At 42.9% G+C, this 27,375-nt stretch overlaps 2 protein-coding genes and 3 non-coding genes across 6 annotated transcripts; all 5 read left to right on the top strand.

Moving 5' to 3' along the window:
• The first annotated feature begins 9,221 nt into the window (after window positions 1–9,221).
• Window positions 9,222–9,290, top strand: LOC116437473. Its single transcript, XR_004237320.1, has one exon. It is a non-coding gene; the product is annotated as a small nucleolar RNA SNORD58 (small nucleolar RNA).
• Window positions 9,291–9,391: 101 nt separating this feature from the next.
• LOC116437411 (60S ribosomal protein L17-like) lies at window positions 9,392–12,755 on the top strand. 2 transcript variants are annotated; one of them, XM_032095069.1, is made up of 6 exons: window positions 9,392–9,440; window positions 9,532–9,572; window positions 10,710–10,844; window positions 11,248–11,346; window positions 11,977–12,168; window positions 12,663–12,755. In XM_032095069.1, exons 1-6 carry the CDS (start codon window positions 9,401–9,403, stop codon window positions 12,708–12,710), a joined length of 555 nt encoding a protein of 184 aa, XP_031950960.1. In that variant the 5' UTR covers window positions 9,392–9,400; the 3' UTR covers window positions 12,711–12,755. The 2 variants fall into 2 exon arrangements, with proteins under 2 accessions (XP_031950960.1, XP_031950962.1); XM_032095071.1 differs by having other exon boundaries at window positions 9,401–9,447; window positions 9,524–9,572; window positions 12,663–12,710.
• On the top strand, window positions 11,690–11,759 carry LOC116437472. Its single transcript, XR_004237319.1, has one exon. It is a non-coding gene; the product is annotated as a small nucleolar RNA SNORD58 (small nucleolar RNA).
• On the top strand, window positions 12,254–12,325 carry LOC116437471. Its single transcript, XR_004237318.1, has one exon. It is a non-coding gene; the product is annotated as a small nucleolar RNA SNORD58 (small nucleolar RNA).
• Window positions 12,756–15,621: 2,866 nt separating the features above from the next.
• LOC116437412 (UPF0729 protein C18orf32-like) lies at window positions 15,622–16,850 on the top strand. Its single transcript, XM_032095072.1, has 2 exons — window positions 15,622–15,849; window positions 16,506–16,850. The coding sequence occupies exons 1-2, from the start codon at window positions 15,622–15,624 to the stop codon at window positions 16,578–16,580; spliced, it is 303 nt and encodes a 100-aa protein (XP_031950963.1). The 3' UTR covers window positions 16,581–16,850.
• Window positions 16,851–27,375: the final 10,525 nt, after the last annotated feature.

Raw genomic sequence — 27,375 nt, 5'->3', positions numbered from 1 at the left:
TCTCATATCGTAATACACATGCTCTAAAAGGCGGGTCGGGGGAGGGATTATGTTAATCCCTTCTAAAAAAAAAAAGTAAATTAGTTCACAGAAAAACTATGCATATGCATTGTGGTTCATTAATATGCATAATGTTAAAGCATATAACCGGGAAGTTTGTGTAAGTGTGCGTGCCTCTGGCTATGAGCTAAGCACCCAGCACTGTCCTTTGCCTTAAGTGACCTTTGTCCCCTATTGTCCCTTATTAAATTTATAAAACCCCAAAAAAAGAGGAGTGGGCTTCGTTTCTCACAGCATATCTGACAAGAATCCCCTAATTAGGAACCCGCCTGGTGAAGTAATTCCCCCAGTTCTAGTACCTTCTAGATTCTTCCCCCCTTAGGATGAGATCCAGGCCCTGTTTACAAAAGTATGTCTCAGAAAGCTGGTTTCAGCCTTGGTTTCTAAGGAGAACCAAGATAGCATAGGGATCTTGGAATTTGTTTTGTCTTTCTGCCTAGGAAAATGTTGAAACCAAGCTACAATATGAAGCTACAAAGCTACAGGTATATGTGTAAAGGATACAGAGAATATATAAAAGAAAAAAGGGTAAAAACCTGTTCCGGTTTGGCCAAATTTAGAAATACATCCTCTGAGAGAAGGCACAACCACCCCTCCCCCACCAGGTTTGGGAAAAGATAGATTTTCCTCAAAGGAAAGTGAAGGAGATAAAACTATTTATTTAACAAGCACACGGGAAAGGAAAATAATGCTAAATAATAAAATATCTTGCTGTGGAGAAAAAACCTGGGAAAGTGTTAGAGTCTTCCCTTTGGTCTCCTCGGAGCTGGGGCTTGGGCCAGGGCCAGGCCCTCTGTGCCTGGTGGAAAGTCCTCCCGATGTGCTCTGATGTTAAAGCAATCAAGCAGTCCAGTAGAAAAGGGAGAAAAATCTGAAATTCCAGGGAAGGAAAAATTCAACTCTCAGTCTCTCTCCGGAGAACAAAGCAGCTGAACCACTGGCCAAAAAAACTGTCCTGGGCGCAGCAAGCTGGGTGCTTCCTCCCTCCCCTGCCGCAGCTGGAAACAAATTGCTATCTGTGTGTGACCTTGAACAAGCTGCAAACTGCTTTGAAAAAGTTTTGCTCAGTTTTTTCCTTCCCCCTCTCAGGCTCAGTTTAGAGGCATAGAAAGGCACAGGAATTAATTTCTGGGCATAGGCAGAGATATGGGATACACATCATAAGGTCACCCCAAGACAAAACCAAAATGACATCACCTGTTCAAAAGAGGAAATCCAAGAGCAAATCAGTTTGCATAGTGAGTTACAAGGGGGAGGCAGGACCCTCGCAAACAGTTGAAAAGACAGGCCCAGAGATAATCACCCAATCCCTGTCCCTGGGTGACCTGTGAACAGTTCACCCACTGGACAGTTGAGTCCATATTGACCTGGCTGCTTCGACTATGGGATGCTGCGTCCCAAGAGAAGAACCTAGAGGATAGTGAAGCCGGACAACTAGGATCTCTGTCCTGGGATGTGGTTATTGACCAGGGGGTTGGAAAGAAGCAAGAAAATCTCAGCCTCTGGAGGTGACTGCTGTCAAGTGTGAGGGAAAGATACCTTTGCAGGGAAGACCTCTATGTGCAGCAAGGCCAGTAGAGCACTATGGAGCAAGGTATCCAGTGCCTGAGACAACTAGCTGTGATGGAGATAATTTTTTCGGATGACAAACAATTCCCTAAAAGTCCAGACTGTCTGGTGTACATCACAGATGTGGATGGAATTTGTATGGCTTGGGCCAAGCATATATTCCCACTACCTAGCACTGAAGCAATGGAAGAAGGGAGAAGACACAGTGGGCACTTTGATTACCACACTCTGGAGATATGAAGACACTATTGTCCCGTTTAAGGCCCACGTCTTGGCCATGCAAACAGACCTGGCCAAGCATATCCAGAAATTGGAAGATAAAATTGAAGAAGGCCATCAGAAACTCAGGAACTTAGGGAGGGAATGATCCATGTCTCACCAGTAGAGACCAGAGCCCCTGCTATTAGGAGAAGGTGCCCCCCTGGCCAGGGAGAGAGGGTACACACCACGAGGTAATCTGTGGTTTTACCTGCATGACCATGGAGAAGACATGAGGAGATGGGATGGAAAACCTACCTCTGCCCTAGCAGCATGAGTACATGAGTTGAAAGGAGGAGCAACTACCACAGGAAACTCGTCAAGGATAAATGCCTCTCTGGTCTCTCATGGGCAAGCCCCTAGGCAGAATAGAAGGGATGATGTTATGTCTGATCCTCTGGAAGGGGCCTCCAGGTCATACTTATAGGGAAGGAGAAACAAGTACAATGACCAGAACTAGAAAGGCCCTGCCTCCAGCCAGGTGGAGGAAAGGAACAATTGGATATATTGGACTGTGTAGATCTGATGGCCCACAAGAGTATAAGGCTTTAGCTGATACCAGTGCACAATGTACCCTGATGCCATCAAGATATGTAGGAACAGAATCTATCTCCATTTCTGAGGTGACAGGCGGATCCCAACAGCTGACTGTACTGGAAGCTGACGTGAGCTTGACCAAGGGGGAGTGGCAAAAACACCCCATTGTGACTGGTCCAGAGGCCCTGCGTATCCTTGGCATAGATTACCTCAGAAGCGGGTATTTCAAAGACCCAAAAGGGCACTGTTGAGCCTTTGGGATAGCTGCTGTGGAGACAGAAGAAACAAGACACTTTAATGCTTTGTCTGGTTTCTCAGAGGACCCTTCTGCTGTGAGACCACTGTGGGTTGAAGAACAACAGGTACCGATTGCCACTGCAATGGTGCATTGCCAGCAATACTGAACCAACCAAGACTCCATGATTCCCATCCATAACATGATTCATGAACCGGAGAGCCAGGGAGTGGTCAGCAAGACTCACTTGCCCTTTAATAGCCTGTGTTGGCTTTGCACAGCCTGGTTTTTGGTAGCAGGGGGGCCACAGAGGTGGCTTCTGTGAAAAGCTGCTAGAAGCTTCCACCACGTCCAACAGAGCCAATCTCTGATGGCACTGAAGATGGACATGGCGCTGGCCAAGACTGGGCCAATTAGAGATGATTGTAACACCTCTGTAATAACATATTGAAAGGAATGAGATAGATTTGTCTTTACAAACAAACTGTGGGTCTGCTGATAGGTAAAGCTAGATACTGAGAGATGAAAGAAGCAAAGGGGAACCATAAATTCCATAGGAAAAGAAAAAAAAGGGGGGTTTACATTAAAAGGGGATCTGTATTAGGCGATTCAGGAAGCCTGTACCTCTCAAGTACCTCAGCCAATGGGGAAAGAGAGAGGGAAATGCAGCCAGGAAATTAGGATAAAAAGGAGGCTGCGTCCTCTAACAATTTGAGAGACCCCATGGGAAATGCCCATGGCCTCTCCCTTTATTCGAATAAAGTAACAGGACTCTGTCTCCTTTTTGGACATAAACCTCTGGTGTTTGTGGATTAGTTTTCCTGACAATATTTAAGAAGAAAATCAAAACAAAGTGGGGGCGCAGTTTTAATTCCAGCTAGAGAAGAAGATGAGGTGAGAACGTGTGAGGGAAAACAACATGGAGACACCAAGGTTGTGGTGGCTGGTGAACATACATTACAAGGGACAGAGAGTGTCACTGTTGTACCGGGGACGGCGAGAAGAATGACACAGAATTCAAGTCCAGGATAAAATGGGATTATTTAATTAATTACAAACTCGTTTATATAACTTGGTTCGCAAGAATGGCTAAGGCTATTGCTCTCTTAACCATATACCTCTGTGCCGGTTTGGCCAAATTTAGAAATATATCCTCTGAGAGAAGGCAGGTTACAACCACCCCTCCCCCACCAGGTTCAGGAAAAAAACCTAAATTTTCCTTGAAGGAAAGTGAAAGAGATAAAAATTATTTATTTAACAAACACACAGGAAAAGGATAATGATGCTAAATAATAAAACCCCTCGCTCTGCTGAGAGAAACCTGGGAAAATTTCAGAGTCCTTCCATAGATCTCTCTCTCCCCCTCCTTGGAGCTGGGATGGGGTGGTGGGCCCACCTCCAGGGCCAAGGCCTTGGTGGAAATTCCTCCTGATGTATTCTGATGTTGAAACAGTCCAGCAGAGAGAAAAAAGGAAAAAACGAAGTCCCAGGAAAACAAAAGTTCAACTCTCCATCTCTCTCTGGAGAAAGAACAAGGAGCTGAAAAAAACTGGCCGAAAGCAAGCAGGGTACTTTCCCCACTCTTGCTCTGCTGCTGCAGCTGAAAAAAAAGTTGCTATCTCTGTGTGACCTTGAACAAGCTGCAAACTGCTTTGAAGAAGTTTTACTCAGGTTTTTTTCCCTCCTCTCAGGCTCAGTTTAAAGGCACAGAAAGGCACAAAATTAATTTCTGGGCATGGGGCAGCGATATGGGATGCACATCACAAAGTCACCCCAAGACAACCTCTCAGAGTGATTGGCTGAATGCTACGACACCCCATTCAAAATATTATTCTCAGTGAACCAAAACATTCCCACACAGCCGACACCTGCAAGATAGTTTACAAATTCTCGAACTGCTTTCCCAGCTAGTTTGCATGAGAAAGAAGACTTTCACAGGAGGCTGTAAAAAGCTGGAAAATTTCTCTGCTAGCTTTTTTAGCTTCTACAAGAGAGTTCTCAGTAAGACAGGTCCCTAGTACCACAGGAGCCACTTTGTGTTGGGGTGGCCAAGGGGGCTTCCCCAGGATGCTTGTTCTGTTATGTTAATCTATCCCAGTTTAGATTCCCCACTTTAACATCAACAGAAGCAAGAAACCAAAACAAGAGGAGAAAACATGCAGCTGTCCGAGGATGATGTTTTTAGCTTAGATTTGTTTTCTTATGGGTGGTGGTTGCAACCTATCAATAAATTTTAAGAGGTGTTAATGTAGAAGCCTATGAGGACACAGCATGAGTGCCAAGAGACTATATAAATGGAGATTTTGTAGAATAAAATGTCTTTTCTGTCCTTTTGCCTTCTGACGGAGGTGGTGCGCATTATTCGTGAGTGTCGCGTCCGTCTCAACTGCAACAGTCTAGGAGCTCACCTCCCTCTCTGGACAGGAGGAATGGTGGTTGATTGTCACTTAGGATCACATTTGGCTTGGCAATTCCAGTAGGCCTGATAAGGCCACTTGTTTATTCACAACTAAAGCCACAAAAGGACTTAATGTGAGACAACAATCCTGTATCTGTATACTCCCTGCTGCCTGCTGGGCTCTTCCAGGGCAGGTTAAGGGATGCAGCCCCCCTTCCAGCCCCAGGAGCACATCCAGAGGAGAGATGTGAAGCAGACACATTGTGAGCTGCTTGGCAGAAAACCTGCAGCAGGCAGGGTGGGAACATCTTTGCCATAGAATAGCCTCTCACCTTGTGGTTAGGGAGAAGCTTTGAAACCTCTCAAGAGAACAAAATTGAAAGTGGGTCTCCCATGTCCTGGTAGTGTGCTGTGGCCACCATGCTGTTGGGTTAAGATGGGCACTGTCCCTTTCTACCATCAGGAGATGGTAGAAACCTTTACTGCCCTTGATGCCTTTTTCTCTGGTTCTAGAAATACGAGCCAGACACAGTTAGGGTGATAAAAAGGGGTTACCTTTATATAAGGATCTGTAGTGGTTTGGCCCAAAATACTCATTACTGTTTATCTTCTGTGAGATAAGAATTAGGAAAAACGCAAAGCAGGCACAAAACCTGAAAGAATATAAAGAAGTTTATTAACAGACCTAAAAGAAGGAAGAAAAAAAATTATACCACACCTTCAGAACTCTTCTCCTCCCCCCCACCTTCCTCCCTTCTCCCACTGACAATGTAAAAAGACAACCCTTAAGATGTTCAGTCTGTTTACCACTTCCATAATAACCTTGTTCAGTCCATTTAGGAAGAGGAGTCTCTCTGCTCGCATGTGAGTCCCTTCCCATGACTTGAAGCTTTTCCCACAACTGCTTTTGAGGGTCCACTCTTGAAGGTTTTTGGGGTACAATTTTAAGGTTGAGCCGTTCAGAAACAAAAGTTCTCTTCACCCATCTCTGGGAGCATTTCATCTCTAAGAACAGAGGCTCTTCTCCTTCCCTGGGAGCAAAGGGTCTTCCTCATCTTCATCTTTAGGACTATCTCTGGGAGCATCTCTAGGAACTGAGGTTTTCTCCTTTCCCATTTGGAGCAAAAGTCTTCATCGCTTCCATCTCTCCCTGTCCAAACTTCTCATGAAATTACAGCTGCATCAGCATCTGCCTATCTCAGCGCAGGTGCTTTTGCTTACGAATTGAACACTCCACCCCCCATATCTTCATGAAATTACAACGGGATACTCTGATATATCATAGCTTCACAACAGAATTTCAGCTTTAAGCATCTCCTCTTTCTCTTCCCTCAGGTTTTCAGCTCTTCACAGCAATAAAAGGGTTAATCTCACCTCGGCCTTGCGGCTGGAATGTGGCTCATCGAAGTGGAGAGGGGGGAGAGCCAAGCTGCTCCGGCTGCCCACAGCAAGGCAGTGGGGGGGGGAGGGTTTCCACAGATGGAACAGGGCCCATCGGCTCCAGGATGGCTGTGGCCTGGCTCGGCCTGGCCCGAGCAGGGCCTGGGCCGGGCCCACTGGCCCCCACACGGGGCCCACAGCCACCTGTCCCAGCACTGGAAATGAGAGAGAGAGCTGTGGGGGGGTTTGTCTATTCTTAAGTGTGTATCACAGAGGTGGCCACAATTTTAAGTGGCTTAAAGAATTGTCCATATTCAAACTGGCCATCTGATAGGTTCTGTCAGGTCATAGAGAAAGCTGTAAGAAGAACATCACTTCCGAGACTTAGCTTGCTAACCTATGACAGGATCCTTAGGTGCACAATTTGTCAGGTGGAAAACACCGAAGATTCACACCCCGCATAACGTGTACAATTTTTATAGATTTTGCAAATTAGCATATCTGACAAGAGTTCCCAATTAGAAGCACACTCGGTGAAGTCATGCCCCCCATCTCTAGCACCTTCTAAATCCTCCCCCCTCAGATGAGGACTAAACCCTGTTTATAAAAAATATGTCTCAAAGAGCTGGTCTCAGCCTTGGTTTCTAAGGAGAACCAAGATAGCATAGGGGTCCTGGAATTTGTTTTGTCTTTCTGCCTAGGTAAATACTGAAGCTAGGTTACAGTAATAGACTACAGAACTACAAATATATGTGCAAAGAATACAGAGAATATATAAAAGAAAAAAGACAAAAATCAAGACAGCATCACTCTTGCGATGAGCCCTTTGCAGAAGGATGCTACAGGCAGAAGCTTCAAGAACACAAAGTAGAGGAACAGTTCAGGTCTGAACAGTGTTGGATCTTTGTGTTCAATGCCTGCTAAAAGATTGAGGTCTTCCTGGGCATGCACAGCACAGCCTATGGAATTGACATTCCAGTAGGATTAGGAGGTGGCTGCCTCTTACACAGGAGTTTTCAGGGACATGATTTTGGACTTACATGCCTGTATTTTCTGCTTAGGATCCAAAAGTTCAAGTCAGCTCATACAAGCTAAATATCCAAGGCAGTTGGTGCACTGGGGGAATAATCTGGGTAAATCTCAAGAAGGGCACATGCTCAGCTGCCTCAGTCCTGATCTCAGCACCAGATATGTGCTAGGCTGCCTCAGAGCAGTTGTTAACCTCCCAACAAAGCTGAAAACATGCATTTCATTTCCTGACACCATCAGCAGAAGCTCATACCTTTACACTTCCACCACTGCAAGCCCTCAGCAGCTGAGTGTAAATAGTTCCATGTTTCAGGGAAGCAGAATTAAGTAACAAAAAATGTGCCATTTGTTTTGGACTTGATTGATGAACACAATGACTAGGTAATAATTCCCACCATGTGTCAACTACTTATGTTTCACACCTCTCTTCCAGCTTTCTCTGAATGTTTTGTTGTTTCTGTGATCTGCTGCTAACAAGAAGCTGCATGTGAAGGTGCTTCCCATGAAAAGGCCCTTTTCCTCCACTGGCAGTACATGTAATTTTTAGAAAGCTTTCCCTTAAAGGCAAAGGTACATTTTAAGGCAGGTAAATAGAGAGCTGCAGTCACAATTAGAGCTCTACAGTTTTCAGCCATGTAAATATTTGTCATAGTTCAAATATTTTCTTCTTCCCATCTGGGTGAAGTCCTAGCTTCAGAGCTATGGAAGTTTTTAGCTCTAAACAAGAGATTCAAAAATAGCCTCCTGCTCAGAGCATTTATACAGGCAGTAAGTTCTTGCTCTGCTTATTTCTAAACACAGAGTTAAACCCAGACTCTCGTGCCAGGGAGGTGCCTGGACACCAGACTACTGGCTGCTCGGGAAGTAATTTCTCTTTTTCTTCCCACTCTGTCAAACTTTTCTTTATGAGCCTTTTCCTGGAGCTGAGTTCCACTTTCAGGAAACGTTTTGGTTTTATTGAACCACTGCTTTGTCAGATTTCCCAAGCAGATCTAGTTGCAAACGCTGCCTAAAATGGAAAAAAACCCCAACTTTTTACTTTAACAAGTAATTTAAATTATTTTTTTTTAATGGTGCAATAAATACCAGTTGTGATTTATAAACATGAATAGACTGTTCGGTATCGTCTCCTGGATACCTGTTAAACGATGTGCTTCTCTATTCTCATCCTGAGCTGCCATCTAGCTGCAGCCCTTGGCCTTGCTCCTGGGTCTGGTTTCGGCTGATTTCTGGTCTGCAAACAACAGTGGCCTTGAGCTGAGAGTGGACAGACGGTGTGTCCCGCGGAGAGACACGAGGACGCTGGCTGATGGGCACGCACGTTTTACTTCCACACCTCGGGCTCGCACATGGGGATGTGCCATCCTGACCGGTCCCTCACCCCTCCCGTCGCCGCGCCTTTACCGACGGTCCCTCCCACTCCCTTCACTCGGCACGGCGCAGCGCCAGGACTCTCGCGAGAGCGGGTGGCTCTAGATGCTCCTGGCACCTCCTACATTTCCTCTTCCCTGCCGCTGTCTGGAGGTGAGGACTTAAGGCCGTCAGTGAGCCGTCTCAATCCGCCCCCATCCTGCTCAGGGCGCTCTGGAGAGGCGATGAGGGGGCGAGAGCTTGAGGTCTCGGTCCGCCTCAATGTATTCGCCCCTTGGTATTTGCAGGGCTGGCGCGGGAGAGGACGGGTAGGGGTTGGAGATCGCGAGCTTGGGGGTAGCTGGATGGTGTGAGGTAGAAGCAGGCCCTAGGGAGAGGCTATGGCAGTGGTGATGACTTTCTTAGGACACCTTTGGATTTAATTGTGAAAAGACAGTGTAATTTCTGAGCAGCTCCTGTAGTTAGTTATCGGCAGTAAGGTGAACAATCCCGGTTCTGCTTATCAGTGTTAGAAGCTTTAATATGGGGTTTTTAATTGCTTTTTTTGCAGCTGAGATCCAAAAATGGTGCGCTACTCTCTGGATCCAGAGAATCCCACAAAATGTGAGTTGTTTTTGTGAATGTTTGAGTAGAACTTGACCAAAGTCATTGAGATTGTAATTCCAAAAGTTCATCTTTTTTTTTTCTCCTGCAGCATGCAAGTCACGGGGATCCAACCTGCGAGTGCATTTCAAGGTAGGCAGTGTGTGCATAGTAAGAAATGCAATTTCATTTGGTTTTGGTTTGGTTTTGGTTTTTTTTTGTTGGGCATTTTTTGAAGAAAGTGTCTCTTATTCTGTATCATTACATGGTTGCTTAAGGGTGGTAGTGTAGGTTATGGCCTATGTTTGCTTTAGCTGCTTGTAATGGTTTTCATCCACAGGATCAAAAATAAGATACCGTGTCCTAAAGAGTTTTCTCTCTAATACAGATAACAAAATACACTAGGAAAACGGTTACAGTGAATTTAGCAGGAGGAATGGGGCTAAGTGAAATGTGACATTTGTTTCATTTGTCTTACTCTGCCTTTCTGGTTGTTTGGAAGGAACATTGGATTCACCTGCTTATGTTGCTGCTCAAGAAGTATGGCAGGGGAGGCATGCGGTGTTTGGCATGAGGGCATAGGTCCCTCTGGAAAAGGTTTAGGTGTGGCAGTAAATCCAGGACACGTTTAAGTTAACCATGAAACCAAAGCTGAGCAGATGCTTTTCTGCTCCACAGTGGTACATAATTCATGTGAAAAGAGATTTCTGTTATCTTGATTTGCTTTTTTACTATGATCAGGTAGGATTATAGTTACTCTCTGACTTCTGCATTTAGTATGTCTTAAGCACTAATACTTTAGCCTTAATTTTTCTTTCTTTTCTCCCCTTTATAATTCACTTACAGAGATACTTAGATTGTTTCTATCTTGTGTTCTCATCACTTCCTCTGAGGTGCCATATTTGACATTTTAGTAGGAATTTATCCTTCAGGCTCCTGCTTCTTTGGATTAGCGGCCAAGGAGGAGCTATGAAAAGCATAAATACTCAAATTTTAATTTTGTTGGTTGGAAAGATCTAGGCATTAGGTAAAAAACAATAAATATGTGTTAGAGCTGCAAATTCAGTAATGGCAGTCATCCCAAAGGTTAGAAAAGTAGATAGCAAAAAAAAAAGTGTTCTTAATTATTCTTCATTCTTTAATTTAGGTGTGGGGCTTTTTAATGTGTGAGTGCTTCCTTTAAATTGAGTTTGTAGCAAAAAGAATAGGATCCAGGAAAGAGGAGTGGTTTTGCTCACATTGTAACTTGTACAGATGTGTTAACAACTTCACTGTGCTCTGTATTGCTAGAACACTCGAGAGACTGCCCAGGCCATCAAGGGCATGCACATCCGCAAGGCCACCAAGTACTTGAAGGACGTCACCTTGAAGAAGCAATGCGTTCCCTTCCGGCGCTACAACGGGGGAGTTGGTAGATGCGCCCAGGTGAGGTCCAAGATGAAAATGTGGGAAGGATGCTGTGTCTGATTAAAAGGAAAAAATGATTTTGAGATGGTATGGAGAATAGTCTGTCATTGTTGATTATAACTTTGTATTAAAATATAGAATCATAGAATGTTTTGGGTTGGAAGGGACCTTAAAGATCATCTAGTTCCAACCCCCTGCTATGGGCAGGGACACCTTCCACTAGACCAGGTTGCTCAAGAGGGAGAGAAGAGTTAATTCTGGTACAGCATTACATCTACTTGCAGTGTCAAGCAATTGATCAAAATTATTTGTTTTGTTATGCAATGTTAATAGAAGAGGATGTAATGGCAAGTTAATGGTGCCTGAAAGGTAAATTGTATTGTACTGGGACAAAAATGGAATTATTGTTGTCTTCTTCCAGGCCAAGCAGTGGGGCTGGACGCAGGGACGCTGGCCCAGGAAGAGTGCGGAGTTCTTGCTGCACATGCTCAAAAATGCAGAGAGCAATGCTGAGCTCAAGGTAGGCTGTGTCAGCATTACTGAATGCAAAGTGTTCATGTCGTGCTGTGTGTCAGCACTCCTGAACTGGGTGTTTCTGACATGGAAGGCCAGGTAATGACTGCTTTGTCAATGAAACTGAATTGTATCAAGGTGTTGGTATACTCTTTGTTTGAATTAGGCTGTGTGTGTTTTTCAAGTTAAAATGAGAGTAATAATTTTTCACAGGGGGATAGTTTGCACATGGTTATCAACTGTTTAAGTGGTGTTTAGGTCTCCTAAAAACTACAAAACAAAGCAAAATGTGAACTCTTGGTCAGTTTGTATCTTTGTAATATACTCGGTGCTTAATTTAGTAATTTTGATGGCAGTGGTGACTGTCTTAGGACACCTTTGGAGAAACCGTGAAATAATAATTGTCTCTTTCTGAGCCATCAGCATAATTTTAAATTGATTGTGATGCGTAGAGGGGTGGTCTCTGTTTTTCTGATTTTGGAACTTGCTCAGTTCTGTGACATTGCCAAGTTCGGCTATTTTATTTGCCAGCAGTGGTATGTGTCTGGGGGGGGGGTGATTATTCATGTTTTTGCTGTGGAGACTATTTATTTGAAGATAAAAAACAAGTCACAAATTTTATTCCTCTCCCTGCTAGGGTCTTGATGTGGATTCTCTAGTCATTGAGCACATCCAGGTTAACAAGGCTCCCAAAATGCGCCGACGCACATACAGAGCACATGGTAGGATCAACCCCTACATGAGCTCCCCCTGCCACATTGAGATGATCCTCACTGAGAAGGAGCAGATCGTTCCCAAGCCAGAGGAGGAAGTTGCTCAAAAGAAAAAGGTAGAGCATCATACCCTTAAGTCCTCTTTAATGTCAGCAGCAGGAAAGCTGATTGTTCATACTTGGCATTTTTCAGGCAGAAGGGTTGCTGTGATGACTATCTTAGGACACCTTTGGAATACCTATGAAAAAAACCAATAAGTTCTTTCTGAGCAACCTCAATATTTATTGTGAACACAACATTGATAACTTCCGAAAATGGTTTTCAGGGGTTTATATCGTACAGGGAGTTTGTTCTTCCCTTCCCCAGTCCATGTGTGTGAAACCAGGATGTGCTGCAATAAAATTTAAGTTGCAAGCCTGTAAGCAATGTAGTACTTATAGGGACACTTATGTATATGCAAGTATGATCAGTGGATCATTTTGTAAACAGGTAAACAAATTTCTAACAGTTCTCAGTACCTTCAAAAGATAACTGTACATTTATTTGTAACATGTTTTGTGAAGGTATTGTCTCATTTTGCCACTTTCTCATTTCTGTGTTTGTTTTTCAGATATCCCAGAAGAAGCTGAAGAAGCAAAAGCTAATGGCTCGGGATTAAATCTGCTCTGACAGCTGTACATAAATAAAATGAGAAAGTTTAGATTTATTGTGTGCATTTCTCTGCTTTGGCTTCGGTAGGGTGTTGCTGTGGGACAGCCACAGGCAGTGAGCACAGTAGTCGGGATGCTTGTTGTTGCAACGCTGGGGATGCTGTTGACTTACCGCTATTATTCATATATAAAGCGAGAACACGCTCGCAGGAGCGTGGAACGTGGGAACACGCGCAGGCGTTCACTTTCCTTACCCCACTGTCCTGGCCCGTTCGGGCTGCCTGATGGTGGCTGCAGCCCGAGTGCGGTGACTAGCAGCCACCGCCGGGCGCTGACGCGACTTCTGGGGGCGGGGCGTAGGCCACATGACGCGGACATCGCCTTCTCCCATTGGCCGCGAGTGAGTCGGAAGTGTGGGGACCACTTCCGGTGTGGTGGAGGAGGCTGCGGCGGCCGGTAACGGCGCTGGATTGGTGCCGGCGGAGGTGAGTGTGGGGTGGCCTCCGACGGGACTGAGGCTGCTCCCCCAGAGTCTTTTCGTGGTCTGCCGCTCCTCTAGCCTGGCTGGGGGCTGCCCTTCTATGGGGCCGGAGCGGCTCCGTTAACCGGGAGCGGACGGAGTGAACCCCGAAATGTAATAGCCCATGCTAAGGTGTGGAGCTCTTGTGTTTCAACGCGTGTTTGAGTGGAACTTCACCGATTCGGAAAAATCTTTGTGCTCCCGCCTTTCTTTCAGCGGGAGGGGGAAACGCTGCTGCGTTTTTCTTATTTTTTTTTTTTCTTACTAACCAAGGAACAGAGCATCACCAAATCACAGAAGAAACTTGTGAACGGTATTTTACTCTATTAGGACGGGTGTTATACTTTCAGTGGCTTGCTTTTACATCTGGCAGAGCTACGACTTATTTTTTGGTCTGAAATCTTCACACAAACTGGCTGCAGAGACACGTACAGTTAGCTCAGAAGGCCAGCCTGGGGTGTTCCCTCCAGCCATGTTCTTTAGCTGGTGGATGAATCCACAAGATATTGCTGGAAATTTTGTATCTAGGAAATTCTGGCAGAGAGTATCTGAATTATCTTTTTGAATGGTTTTAAAGGATTAATTCATTTGTGTTCTCTTGACTGAAGATTTCTCTCTGACTTCAGAAAGTAGATCCTGGAAAACTATATTTGAAGCAGCCAAAGCTACACTTGGAAGTAGTCAACTGAAAACTGATATTTTGTTCTTCCACAGGGCTAAAAATCTTTAGGATAGCTCAAAAAAAAGAGTGAAATTGATCCCAGATGAAGTGTGCACATCTACCTCTTCATTCTCCATCTTGGAAAGCTTTTGTTTTGCTTCTTAATGTAAGAATTCAGAGAGCAGCCTAAAAAGGAGGAATGTGAAGGGCAACGTTTCTGCTGTGCAGCAGAGCATATATATTGCCCATTAGCGATATATATAATATAATACAATATATATTGCTCATCATCACTGAGAGGGTGTGCCGGTTTGGCCAAATCTAGAAATATATCCTCTGAGAGAAGGCAGGCTATAACCACCCCTCCCCCACCAGGTTCAGGAAAAAATGAATTTTCCTCAAAGGAAAGTGAAAGAGATAAAAACTATTTCTTGAACAGACACACAGGAAAAGGGATAATGATGCTAAATCATAAAACTTCTCGATCTGCTGAGAGAAACCTGGGAAAATTTCAGAGTCCTTCCATAGATCTCTCTCTCCCCCTCCTTGGAGCTGGGACGGGGTGGTGGGCCCACCTCTGGGGCCAAGGCCTTGGTGGAAAGTCCTCCCGATGTATTCTGATGTTGAAACAGTCCAGCAGAGAGAAAAGGGGAAAAAAATGAAGTCCCAGGAAAACAAAAGTTCAAATCTCTGAAGGAAAAGGAGCTGGGGAAAAAAAACTGCTGAAAGCTGGCTGGAAAGAAAAGCAAACTGGGCGCTTCCCTTCCCTCTCACTCTCCTGCTGCAGTTGGAAAAAAAAAAAAAATCTCTATCTCTGTGTGACCTTGAACAAGCTGCAAACTGCTTTGAAAAAGTTTTGCTCAGTTTTTTCCTCCCCCCTCTCAGGCTCAGTTTAAAGGCATAGAAAGGCATAAAATTAATTCCTGGGCATGGGGCAGCAATAGGGGATGCACATCACAAAGTCACCCCAAGACAGAGGGACAGCTCTAATCCTACTTAACTGCTTCCTCTCCCAGTTGTACCTTTCTGCCCCTGTGCTTTGGTTTTCCCCTTTTTTTCATCGCAGACTTCAGGTTCCTGTTTTTGAAGAGTTCCTCCTGGTTTGTGGAGAGAGGGAAGGAATAATTTTCTAATAGTTTGGCCAGTTGTATGGGATTGGTGTGGGATCAAGTGATTCTTCTTGCACAGGAGGAAGTAACCCATATTTTCTTCTCTCAAATCCTGACTGGGATTCTCTTCCCCCCTCCCACTGACCTGCCCTTCAGTGGTAGCCAGCCATTGGGTAGATTTGAGTCCTGTTGTTTAATTTCACCTTAAATAAAAAGGGAATATGAAAAACAAACCTTTTGGACCCGCTGTTATAATATAGTAAGAACTGGATTAATATCTGCAGCTTGCTGCCCAAACTATTTTTGTGTGGTTTAAGCAAACACTTTTATTTTCTAAATTTGTTTTTCAAAGTTGCAGCTGTAGGACTAATGAATTAATAGCAAGCTCCTTTTTTGTTAAAATATCAAGAATGTTTCCCTTGTTGAGAACTTTATAAAATTGAACCACACAGGATTTTTGAAACATTAACAGCTAGTGTATAATTTAAGAATGTTTTATGTTTGAATATTGACTAAAATCTTTCTTCATTATTTAAAGACTTTTTTTTAGCTCATGGCATACAAACAGTCATCCTAAGTTGTTTTTGTTTTTTTTCCTCACCAGCTTTGTCACAGAACAAGAAGAAGCTATGGTGTGCATTCCTTGCATTGTCATTCCGGTCCTCCTCTGGGTCTACAAGAAATTCCTGGAACCGTATATCTATCCCATTATCGCACCTTTCATTAAGCATGTATGGCCCAAGAAAGCTGCGCAGGAAATGACAGCCACAAAACAAGGTCGAGAAGGCAGTGGTGGAAATCCACAGGCACCTTCAGCCACAAAAAGAGATCAGGAGGATGAATGTGGAATTTATAAAGTAAGATTAATGCATTTAGCTAACCAGGGAAACTGCGGATAAAGTACCCAGCAATAGTTAAGCAGGGGCACCGTAAAACAGTAAATCGTTGCATGTTTTTACAGACATTTTTGAGGCTATTTTCTTATGAAAGGGAGTTGCTGGTACTGAGCCAGCTAGAAATAGTTGCTTCAAGACTGCTTCTGGTAGGTCTTGGAAGGATAGGAATTGCACCTGTTTTCTGAAACAGCTTAGTTAATTTCTTTTTTTTTTTTAATGCCTGGCTATTCTTTTAGAGAAGAAAAAAGTCAAATAATTGGTACATCACACCAGATACATGAAGCAGAATTAAAAATAAACAACAAACCACTCTTCAGCCACCTCTGCCTCTTGTAATGGGGGAAAATGTTTAGTGCATCTAAATTGTGCATTTATTATTTATCTCTTCTTTCAAAATGCAAAGGTTTATATATCTTGTCTCTGCCCTCGTTCCCCTCCTGAAGTAATAATTATTTGTAGATCTAAAGAGACACCACCACTTTGGTTTTTGCTGCAGATTTCTTCATAGATCATTACTGGCCCTGCTTCTAAAAGCCATTTTCATCACCGGCTGTTACTGTTCTGGGTGTGAAGTCCTTTTTTGACATCCCATTTATCATGCTGTCTTTTATTTGCAGTTTGAAAGCAATGGCGTTGCAATTGGAATTGCCACAAAGAGGTCCACAGAAGTTTGTGACAAGAAAATGGATTAAAGGAATTAAATCCTAAGGATTTTATTCCCTTGTGTCCAATATGAACTCATGGTATTTCTCCTCTCACTTTGAGACTTTTTTTCTTTGCATGTTTTAGCTGAATAAAACCCCTTATCACTTACAGGAGAGAGTTTATTTTGCCACAAAAATGGCGGCTAGTACATTTATTAATTTAAAATGTTGGAAAACTGAAGTTTTTCTATCTTCCTCACTGGAACTACTTTTCATCTATCACCTATTTGATGTGGTTGGAATTTATGTTTAATAACTTAGGAATAAATATAGCTTTGAAACGTAAATGTATCTTAGCATCTTAATTTTATTAACTGCTAGTGTAATCCTTCAGGCTTTCACCTTAAAAGCTATGGCTATTCTTGACCTTGCTTAAGAACTATGGATTGCATTGTGGTGACAAATGTGTCATGGTTAAATTATGAAGAGTTTAGATTTGTCATGCCAAATCTCTGGATGAGCTAAAGGAGTTACGCTATATGTAAAATTTACTTAACTTACTAAAAGCAGAAAGTCTTGATATGCTACTTCCATTAATCATTTTCCTGGAAATATTGTGCGTTTCTTTCCTGAAGAGGAGCAGCAGAGGCACGATGCAAGAGAATTGTTGCCTTATATTCTGTTGCAGTGGTTTAGAATGCTGTAGTTCTGTCTTCCAAGAAAAGCCCCACCCTCCAACTAAAATCTCTTTAACATGCTTGAGGAATTTGAATTATAATAAACCAGGATTTTATTTAAAAATAAGTTGCTTCATACAATTGTTCTTAGTCTTCTGAGCTATAAATATATAAAGCGATAACAAAGTTTTTGAAAACCTGGAGACAGACCCCAGGCAGAAGATCATAAAACTACTGACTTCATAATAAAGACCAGCTTTGCCTCCTCCTGGGAAGATGCATTCTGTTACTGACCCGCATCCCAATTGTGAAGTGTTTTAGATGTCCCTGTGCTTAGTAAGGAATAAAAATTAATTCCTGCTTTGTCCTCTCTGCCAAAACAGAGTGCTCTTTAAAAGATTCAAAACCATTTCAGCAGTTTTAGATTGTTAAGATTTATTTTCCCTAAAATCCTACCTAAGATATGCCTAAAAAGGCTATGCTATTTTCCCATTGTTTTTGACCTCTGTATCATTGGATATTTTGCCCACATTGTTGCAACAAATTGTACCCTTATCAGTGAGAACTTCACCTGGTAAAAGGTGGGTGTAATTTTTGCTGGGGTGGATTGGGTTTTCTAAACCAATCAACCTCCATCTCACCCTAAACAATAAGTTCCTCTCCTACCACTACTGTCACAGTTCATGCTCTAAATCTGAAAGCTGGGAGCTTTCTAAGGGTCTAGAATCACCTTGCAATGAGAAAGGAGTAAACTGCCTGAGAAAGTCACTCCCACGTATTTCAAATTGAATCAGGGGAAGAAGGGGATGCAGAGATTAAATGATTTGCTAAGAAGTTGTTTGTTAAAAACAATGCATACAGCTTGCTCGACACTTATTGTGCCTACCAAAGCAGGATGAGAAGATAGAAGACTATTGATAAAGGAAAGGAATCTTAAACAAAGATCCTGTTTTCGAACCTAAAACTAACTTAAACCAGACTTGAAGTTTGGACTTGGGCCAGGAACATAAAGAGCATGCGCAGGGAAGCAAGGTGAAAAGTTCAGAATCAGGAAGACCCTTTACTTCATCTCAGCGACCCCTGCCCCCGACCACCAGACGACACTGCACAAGCGCAACGCACATGTAAATGACTTTTGGGCTCATTGTAATATGAGGCGAGGCTAGGTAATGAATATGTATACGCGTATTGGGAAACTTTATGAATATGGAACTTGTAACCCAATATATACCAAGCTGAATGCAGCTGTCGGCACGCATGACTTTGGAGGAACTATCCCCCATGCGTCCCAGTGCTGGAATAAACATACCTATTTTACTACTTATTCCAGTAGTGGAGTCTTTTCCGCATATCAAAATGGCTGTAGAAATGGAGATTGATGGCAAGTGTGCAGCTAAACAGAAGTATGTGTTCTGACATTGTGAGGATATCTGAAAAGATTGTCCCTTTGCTCTGCTTCCTGTCTGTCATACATGAAATCCCTATTTGTGCTTGGTCTTTGCATATTAAGTGCTTTAATTAATTAATTTTGAGTTAAATATTTTTAAATTGAATGTTAAAATTAACCCATCAGCCCAGGTACAAAAATCAAGTTCCATTATCAGTGTTTTCAATTGTTCAAAGTAGTTTATTAAGAGAGTTGCACCCTTCCCAGTTAAAAATTCCCCAGTTAAAAATCCCCAACTTATGCTCCCTTTTCAAACTTCAAACCACCTGTACACCATAAAAGTTATCTTTCCTGTGTTTAGTGTATACTTTTACAAGTGTTTTAAGATGTGTTGGATGTATTTTAATACTTTTTTAGGTGTTTTTACTTGCACTTTGGTTCCAAGGCTAACTCCAAAAACCCCAGTTCTAACAGCCAGCAGCTATTTTTAGCCCCATAGCCGTTACCCTGTAGGCAAGCTCCATGGCAACCTGAATTTTAATGAAGGCATTTTAGCACCCTTATCTCAACTAATACCACCCCTCTGACAACGATGAGCCATTGGTGGGCGGAGATGATCTGTCAAAGGGAAAGCACCAATCACTTTAAACCAAAGGGGCGGGCTGTGGGTGGGCTGTGGGCGGGCTGTGGGTGGACTGGGGTGGAGCAAAGGCACTATAAAACAACAAGACAGGCTTCAAAAAAACAGACAGAGAGAGTGTCCCCTGCAGGCTAGTTGTGGTGGACATCAGTGCTGGGCATTAAAAGCCTTACTCCTATTAAGGAGCCTTTAGTAACCTTTTACTTTTGGACCAGCCAAAAGCCAGCCCAGCACTGCAAGTCCTTTTTCTCTACCTGAGGTCCAGTGCTGTCTCAGCCAGAAGATCTCAAATCCCTGTGCTCCTGGGGCATACCATCTACTGAGCCATAGGATCCCAAATTTTTATATTTTTCTAATTTCTGTAATTTTTTCATTTTTTTCCGTTTTCAATAAATTATTTTAATTTTTTTATTTAACTAAGAGTTGTCTCATTTCTCACACTGTCTCAGGGCAGGTAACCTCAGCCACTTTTAAAATGTTGGGCATCTCATAAACAGGCCAAAATTTTAGAGTATATCCACCCCTAACAGGTGTGAGCACAACAAAAAATAGAGCAAGAGCTGTACCAGGGCTCCTTCAATTTGTAAATGTATGCAGTCAACTTATAAAGTGTACATAATTAATTATTTTGAGTTATTTAGGATATTATTATACAAGAAAGTACAACAGACTAACATGGCAAATAAAGTGTATAGTAAATTAGACTGTAGGCTTGTTGTGGTTTGACGCAGCTAAGCGTCAAGCACATGAAATCTGTTATTTTCATAAGGGGAAAATAAGAAAATATTGAGGAAAACTAGAGAGCTGCGAGGCAAAACAGGTTCAAACTTAAATGGTTGCAGTACAAAGAAAGAGTTTATTACTAATAGAATTTAATGTAAAAAGAAATAACAAGAAATTAAAGCAAACCACCCCCCCCCTTTCCAGCACTTTCTTCCTTTTACCCAACTCGCACAAAGGGTAGCAGAACATGGGATTTTAGTCAGTGTTGCAGTTCTTGAAAAGTCTCTCTCTTATGCTTAAGGAAAAAAGGGTTTTCTTCAGCTGCACATGGTTCTCAAACTGCCACCAACAGCAGACCTGCCCAGAAAGAAACAATCTGCTGTGGTGTAAAACATCTCTCCCATGAAAAATCTCACAGTTCCTTTACACTGCAAAACATGGGCCATCACATGGGGTTATTAATCTTTTTAAGGATGCGTTACTTTGGCCTGAACACAAAGGCTTTCTTCGCCACAAGTCCCTAAAAGCCTCTCACTGCTTCTATATAGCCTGGCATAGGCCCTCCTCACAATCTTCACAGGCCACACGTGAGTTCTCCATCCCCCCATCTACTTCAAATGGATTAAAGAGACGAACAGTTTGGGATATTACAGTTTCTTACCACGGCATGCAAGAAGTTTTTTTAAGCTACACGCGAGAAATGCAGCATTGCCCTCTTTTCTCCCGTCACCATGTTCAGCTTCGTCTCACGTGACTCACTTTCTCTCTGACTCTGAAGCCACCATGTTGAAGAGTGTTCTTGTTCAGGCTTTACAGTGGAGGAAGCCTCGCTCTCTTTGTGCTGCTGGCTGCATGGTGTCTTCTTCAGTTTGGCACAAAGTGTGCTGGCTGCAGACAGGAGGCTCCGCCGGCTCCCGTTGGCTCCGCGTGGAGAGGAGAGGGACCCGCCGGTCCCAAGAAGCTGTGCCAGATGGGGTTAGCTGTGTGGCAGTCCATGGCTGGTTTTAGCTGCCTGCGGCTCTGGGATAGTTCCCCCCCAGCGACCCAGGATCCATGCCGCGGAGTTGGGAAAAGGGGAGGGGGGCAGGGGCCCTGGCCCGGCCCGGTGGGGCTCGGTGGGGCCCAGAGGCTCTGAGGGCCCCCACCTTCTGGCAGGCGAGCTGGAAAGAAAGGGAATTCCTGCCTTTCCGCGCGGTTTAAATATGTAAATTGTAAGAAGCATCATTAGTCTAAAAGACTGTCCATCAACTCAGGTTCAACCCACTACACTAGGCTTGTAACCGTGTGCCAGCACTGTATTTAAACACCAGGCCTACCGAAAAGACTGCAAAAAGCAAACCAGGCAGATAATGTGAGGAAAATTATACCATTTTGTGCTTTGTGGAATGGGGTTTCAGTACTTTTATTAGCTGCAGTTAAACTCTAACATGAGTATTCTGCATCGTGCAACTTTCCTGAATGAGATACTTCACTGGAAGTTCTGGCAGATTGGTGTTACAACTCTTCTGTTCCTGTTCTTTTCCAAAAATAGGTCAATAATCCTATTGTGTTGTGAATAGCAAAACAATCAGGAGAAAGCAAAGGAACTGCCTGAGCCTGATCATCTGCTGGGATGCAAAGAACTGTACAAACCCTTGTTTAAGAAAAATAAGTAGACAGGAATTAAGGAAATAATTACATGAGAGAATAATATATATCAAGTAATAATAATATATATCAAGTAAATTGAATTTAACTGAGAAAATTCCCATATTTTTGTTACTCACTAAAACCAAGATTTACAATAGGGCTTAGGCACATAATGATGTAGCAGCTTCATTTACACTAAAGACTTAGAAAATTGCCAAGTAGGCATCTTTAGGACCCAAAGTACTTCTGCAAATCTAGTCCTAAGATCTTCAGCATTAAAGCTGTCTGGTTTTATTTAAATACTGTTGAGGAAGGATCAAAAAATCAATACTTGAAAATAGTTGAAAAAGAATTCAAATCAACTAATTTTGAATATTTTTTTATGGACAGGTCTAAATGTTTCATGGTACCTTCCATGTGTTGGTTTGCACAGGTAGCTGGATGCCAAGGACTTAATTTAAATACATGTTTAAAAAACTGCAAGTATATGCAAAAAAAATCTTAAAAGTTGAGAAAGTTTTATGTTGCTGATTATTTTCATGTGCCTAATTCTGCAAGCAAAGAATTGAAGATGATCAGACCCTAAGGATGTCTAAACTGATAATGAATTTTGTGCAAAATTATCTTTATTCAGATGTGCTCATAGCACACTGTTAAATTCTCCCCACAAAGCTGATCTAATGACAGTAATACAATATGTTGTTATTACTGAAATATAGCAATCACACCCCAGCCTTCTGGGAGCAGTTGGGCATGCTGCTAAGGTTCAATCCTTGGAGTCATTCCTTCTTGATCTCTGTACAATGCAGAATTTTAGGGCTGAAAGAACAGTTGTTTCAGAGGCTAAAGGTAAAGGAAATGAAGAAAAATTTAATTTAGACTTAGATTAACTAAATCTGCATTCACTGAGAAGTAATTCTGTTTCATTAAACTATTACCATCCTCATGAGCTGTTGAAACCAGGTGGGGCAGTGTTTCCTTGCCTCCTCCCCCCAGACTATCTTTCTGTTAATTGCCCATCATTGTCCTGCCACCTGACTCAGAGATAACTCCCTCTGGACTATCTTCTGTTAATGAGTCTAATCAACACTTGGCCTCATGACTCATTACCCCATTGTGAGATGCTCCACCCAGAGGGAGGAACCAACCCATCGTGGATATAATCTGGGACTCTGAACACCAGAGACTACCCTTTCCACTGGATTTCCAGAGGACAGGAGCTACATAGCCACCATTGGACCTTCTGAGGAAGAGCAGACCCTTTTTCTACAGGATCACTGCTTCAGAGGACTGCAGCCACCATTCTACCAGACTGCTACCACCACCCTGCCTAACAGGGACTCAGGCTGTATCTTGACTCTGTCAGTTTGAACCAGTGTTTTCTTTTATTTGTTTTCTTTTCTTTTTTTTAATTTCCCCCATTAAATTGTTATTCTGACTTGGTGCCTCCCATTGGTTTGTTTTCAAACTAGTACAGACTTGAAAGTAGGGATTATCTTCCTTGTGCAGTTTTCTAATTCTTCCAGCCACTCCTGACAGAAAGTCAGCTAGTTTCATTGGGAGCCCAACTTAAATGCCTCTATGCTTCCAGGTGGGGTTGTTGGAAATTATATAACCGTCCTAATTAATTTTTCTAATTAACTGTTTAATTAACTTTTGAATTAATTGTTTTAATCATAATCAGTGTATTAGTCTTAAGCAGTGTAATTTTCCACTTTAGCCAGCACATAGCTAAGCTTTTTTCACAGAGTGCTATTGTTAGAGAGCCGTTATTAGATCACTGAAACTTTAAGTTTTGCTAAACTAACCCTGATAAGCTTCAATGAACAAAGCTTGGGGGAGCTAAAGTCTGAACACCTGGAATCCAGAATATATAGCCCTCCAAGGATATGTTGAAGTAACCAGAAGATAAAGAAGAGACTAACAAAGACAATTCAATATGTGCTAGAGACTCCCTGTCTGGGAAAAAGATAATAAAAAGAGTGAAAAATGTGGACTAATTAGCATGAGAAGCGAGAAATCAATAACCAGTAGAAGATAGAATACTAATTAATGAAGATAATTATGTAATTTAGAACCACTGAACAATGATTTCTTTGCTAAAAATGTATAGATAGGTGAAAAGTTTTGGAAGTCATGTGCATGTAGGTGGAACCATCCCTATGCACCTTGGCCAGAATAAAGTAATACCTACTCCCTAATACTAAAAAAAAAGTGTTAGAGAGTTTAATTTATCCCAATGTTTTTGGTGATGCAGATGGGACAACTGCTTCTGACGTGTCACGGATTCATGGGATCGAGAGGGGCTTCAGCATGCACCAAATGTTTTTCAGGGAGATCCTCTGATCCCCTGATCTAGTGAGTTCAGGGCAAGGCCCCATGGATTTTATTACAGCATTACTGAGGGCATAAAAGGTATACCTAACTATGGCAGCTGGTGAGGGGTCAGTAGCTCTGACCGAGGAAGCTGTGACCAGTTCGGAGAGATGGTCCCAAAAGAGATCGTCTTCCCGAGGCCTGGTGTCTTCCCTCAGCTGCTAGCTAGAGGGCCCACGCAGGAGCTGTCAGCTCTTTAGTGATTATCAGCTCATGATTTCAGCTCAGCTCTGCAGGGCAGCCTCTAGGCCAGACCAGGGAGAGAGACGAGAGGCCCGTGTAGCTGTTCCGCACGAGGTAGCTTTATTGGTCCGTACCCGGCGAAGGGAAGCCAGGGACGGGCATCTCTCTGCCCTCGCAGGGGCAGGGGGCTAGCTCTTATGGATACAGGGGGTGGGTGTCAGAGGGTAAAGGCCAATGGGTTACAAAGGATCTGCATAGGGTCTCCCAGAGGATTCTGGGTTTGTCTTCTTCTCGCCGTAACTGAAAAGTGGTTGCCTTTCCAGGGGAGTTCTGCTGGGAGATTGCTCCATCTCCTTATCTCAGCAGACATCCCTCCAGGACAGTGGCTGGGCATACCCTACACCTAACCATAAGCTGTGGCTGAAAATCACTGCAGAAATTGAGCTCTATAATATAATTGGGTTATAAAAGTGGTGATACAACTGTAAAAAAGGAGTATGATATTTGGGTTATAAAAAGGAATCACTAGTGATGATATAATTGGCTATTTTCTATTAAATATCAGCATAAAACTATGCGAGTGTCAAAGGGTGTGGGTTTGAGTCCTACTGCTTAGTTGGAAAACTATATAAGTGAGAATCAGGAGGTGCACATGTGGGTTCAAGTCTTACATGCCTACACATTAGCTGGACACAGTGCTGCATGCACACGAGCTGCCTTGTAGAGGGTTTTGCCAGATGGTCTGCACCTATTAGACCCTATGATAATCGTTAATGCCTGAAATGTAAATTATTTCGTGAATGTGTTATAGTATTTTTGAGCCTGCCTGACTTGGGGATGCCTGTAATGTATATATATATTAAAAAAAAAAAAGAAAAATTCATTTGCTGTAAGAGTGTTAAATGCAAGTGTTTGTTTATTGTGTTTTTACGTATTTGATGTGTATTAAATGTTTGTTTATTGTGAATGTTAGAACATAAATTGTCAAAGCATCTCCTAAGCTAGGCTTGTGTGTTTAGAGTGCTCTCTAGTGTTGGCACAGCGAGACTTACTGTTTTAGTGTTAATTATTGAGAGTGTGTTTAATCTTCAGTTATCTTTTAGTAATTGCAAGGTCTGGATTTGCATTAATTGTGGATCTGACACTAAAGTGGTTGTCAGCAAATTAGAGATTTGGTATCATAATGGGATTAGGCTTGTGTTCACAAACCTGGGAAGGGGGAATACCAAGATGTTCACCTTAAGGTTGTATTTTACAACACTGGATGAAGTTTAAAGGCAACCCTTTAACTTGGAAACAGTTAATAGAATACTGTAATCGTTGGTGGCCAGAGTATCCATTAGATGATCAAGAGAAGTGGCCTGTTAATGGTAGTGTGGGTTATTATAAGGTTTTACAGTTAATGTAATTTTGCCAGAGAAAAGAGAGGTGGAATGAAGTGCCTTATGTAGATCTGTTCTTTGAATTGAGAAACAGTCAAGATTTGAGAAAGATGTGTGGTTTGATAGCAAGGGAACTGAAGGATTCTATGGTGTTAGTTTTGGAGAAGTACAATAGGTGGAAATCTCCTGAACATGGTTGTTTGTCGTGTAATACTGGGAAGTGATGTATGAAGCATGGTTGTGCAGAGGAAGACATTGAACTGTTGGTAGGCACTGGAAGGAGGGAGAGAGGAGCTGAGGCTGCAGCTGAGGAGTTTCCTCCAGCTGCAGGTGAAGGAAGAACAAGTGGTAAAGCTGACAGAGGAGTGGAAGAAAGGATTTCGGGTTTGGAAAACAATGAAGGGTTTAGTCTGGTGGCAGGGAGAACACACAAAGGAGGAAAGAGAAGGAATGAGGAAAAGGGAGTGATCCAAGCCCCTTTCCAGAAGGCAATGGGGGCAGAATGACTGATTACAGTTAAGGTACTTTTCTTGGTGACAGATTTAAGATCTTGGAAAGAATTGGCAGGAACATGTTAGGGACCGAGTCCGGAGAGCTGGCCGGATAAACAACACGTACACCTATATGATTAAGCATTGTTCTCCCTTTATTGTTCAACTATGCCAACTTATATCTACTTTTGCAAAGATTCACGCCCAGTGGCTCTAGACGGCCTCTAATCAGCGGGGGAGCTGGCCAGTGTATACCTTGCCAAGGACTCTCAGGCCTGCCTGCAGCCAGGTGCTTTCCAGGCCTGTCTGCAGCCAGGGGCCAGTTCAGGGGCTTTTTCTCAGCAACCCTGGGTTGTCCAATCTTTCCAGGGGTATCATATGCCCTTGTTCCATAAGGAATCCCTCTACAGGAACATATAGGGAAGATCCTGAGAAAGTGGCTAAAATCTTTGAAACCATCGTCAGGACTCAGGATCCATATGGGAACGACATAGAGGTAGTTTCAGATACACTGCTAACTCTGGGTGAAAGAATTATAGTAATAGCAAAAGCGAGGGAAGAGGTTGAGAGAGTGCGTGCTCAGAACGTTCAGCAGAGAATGGTGGATTGGCATTTCTCTCTTGCAGATCCCTGGTGGGATCCTAAAAACCTGGGTCAAAGAGAATTATTTATTTGATATCAAAGATTAGTTATATTTGGGATGAAACATGCTATTCCAAAAGCTATAAATATGTCAAAGTTATATCAAGTGGTCCAAGGAAAAGATTAATCCCCTTCTGATTTTCACCAGTGACTCATGGATGTGGCCAGAAAGTACACTAACTTGGACCCTGAAAAGGAAGGAGATGCATTACAGTTAGCAGCATTATTCATGGGACAATTGATGCCTTAGGTTTTAACTTTTATATTTTTTAAATTCTGTACTGCTTAGTGTGTAACTCTGAAGTTTCTTGTAGCCTGTTAATTTCTGCTCTCTCGTGCTAGGTAGACAAAACAAAACATCCTCTCCAAGGATGCCCAGACTGTCCTAGGCCCAAAAAGTGTAAACCAAAGAGCCTCTAAGGGGGGGTAAGCTGAGGGGAAATTACATCATTAAACTGAAGCTTTAATTGGAGAATTAACCCTGATATGCAAATGAACCAAACCTATAAAAGAGTGAAGAACTCATGACCTGTCGTCCATCTTGGGGTCCATCTTAGCAATAGCCTCTGGCTCCCCAGGGGGTACCTTTGAAGGCCTTTCAAATAAATACCTACCTTTATTCCCTTACTCCTGTCCAGTCTCTGTTTCTAGGAGGCCTCTTAAGGCATCAGTTCTTTGGCACCACCAGAAGGGACAACGAGGCTTCTGAAAAT

Source organism: Corvus moneduloides, chromosome W (assembly GCF_009650955.1).
Source record: "Corvus moneduloides isolate bCorMon1 chromosome W, bCorMon1.pri, whole genome shotgun sequence".
NCBI lineage: Eukaryota > Metazoa > Chordata > Aves > Passeriformes > Corvidae > Corvus > Corvus moneduloides.
The sequence above is the reverse complement of the archived record's forward strand: the minus strand, read 5'-3'. Positions and strand labels throughout refer to the sequence as shown.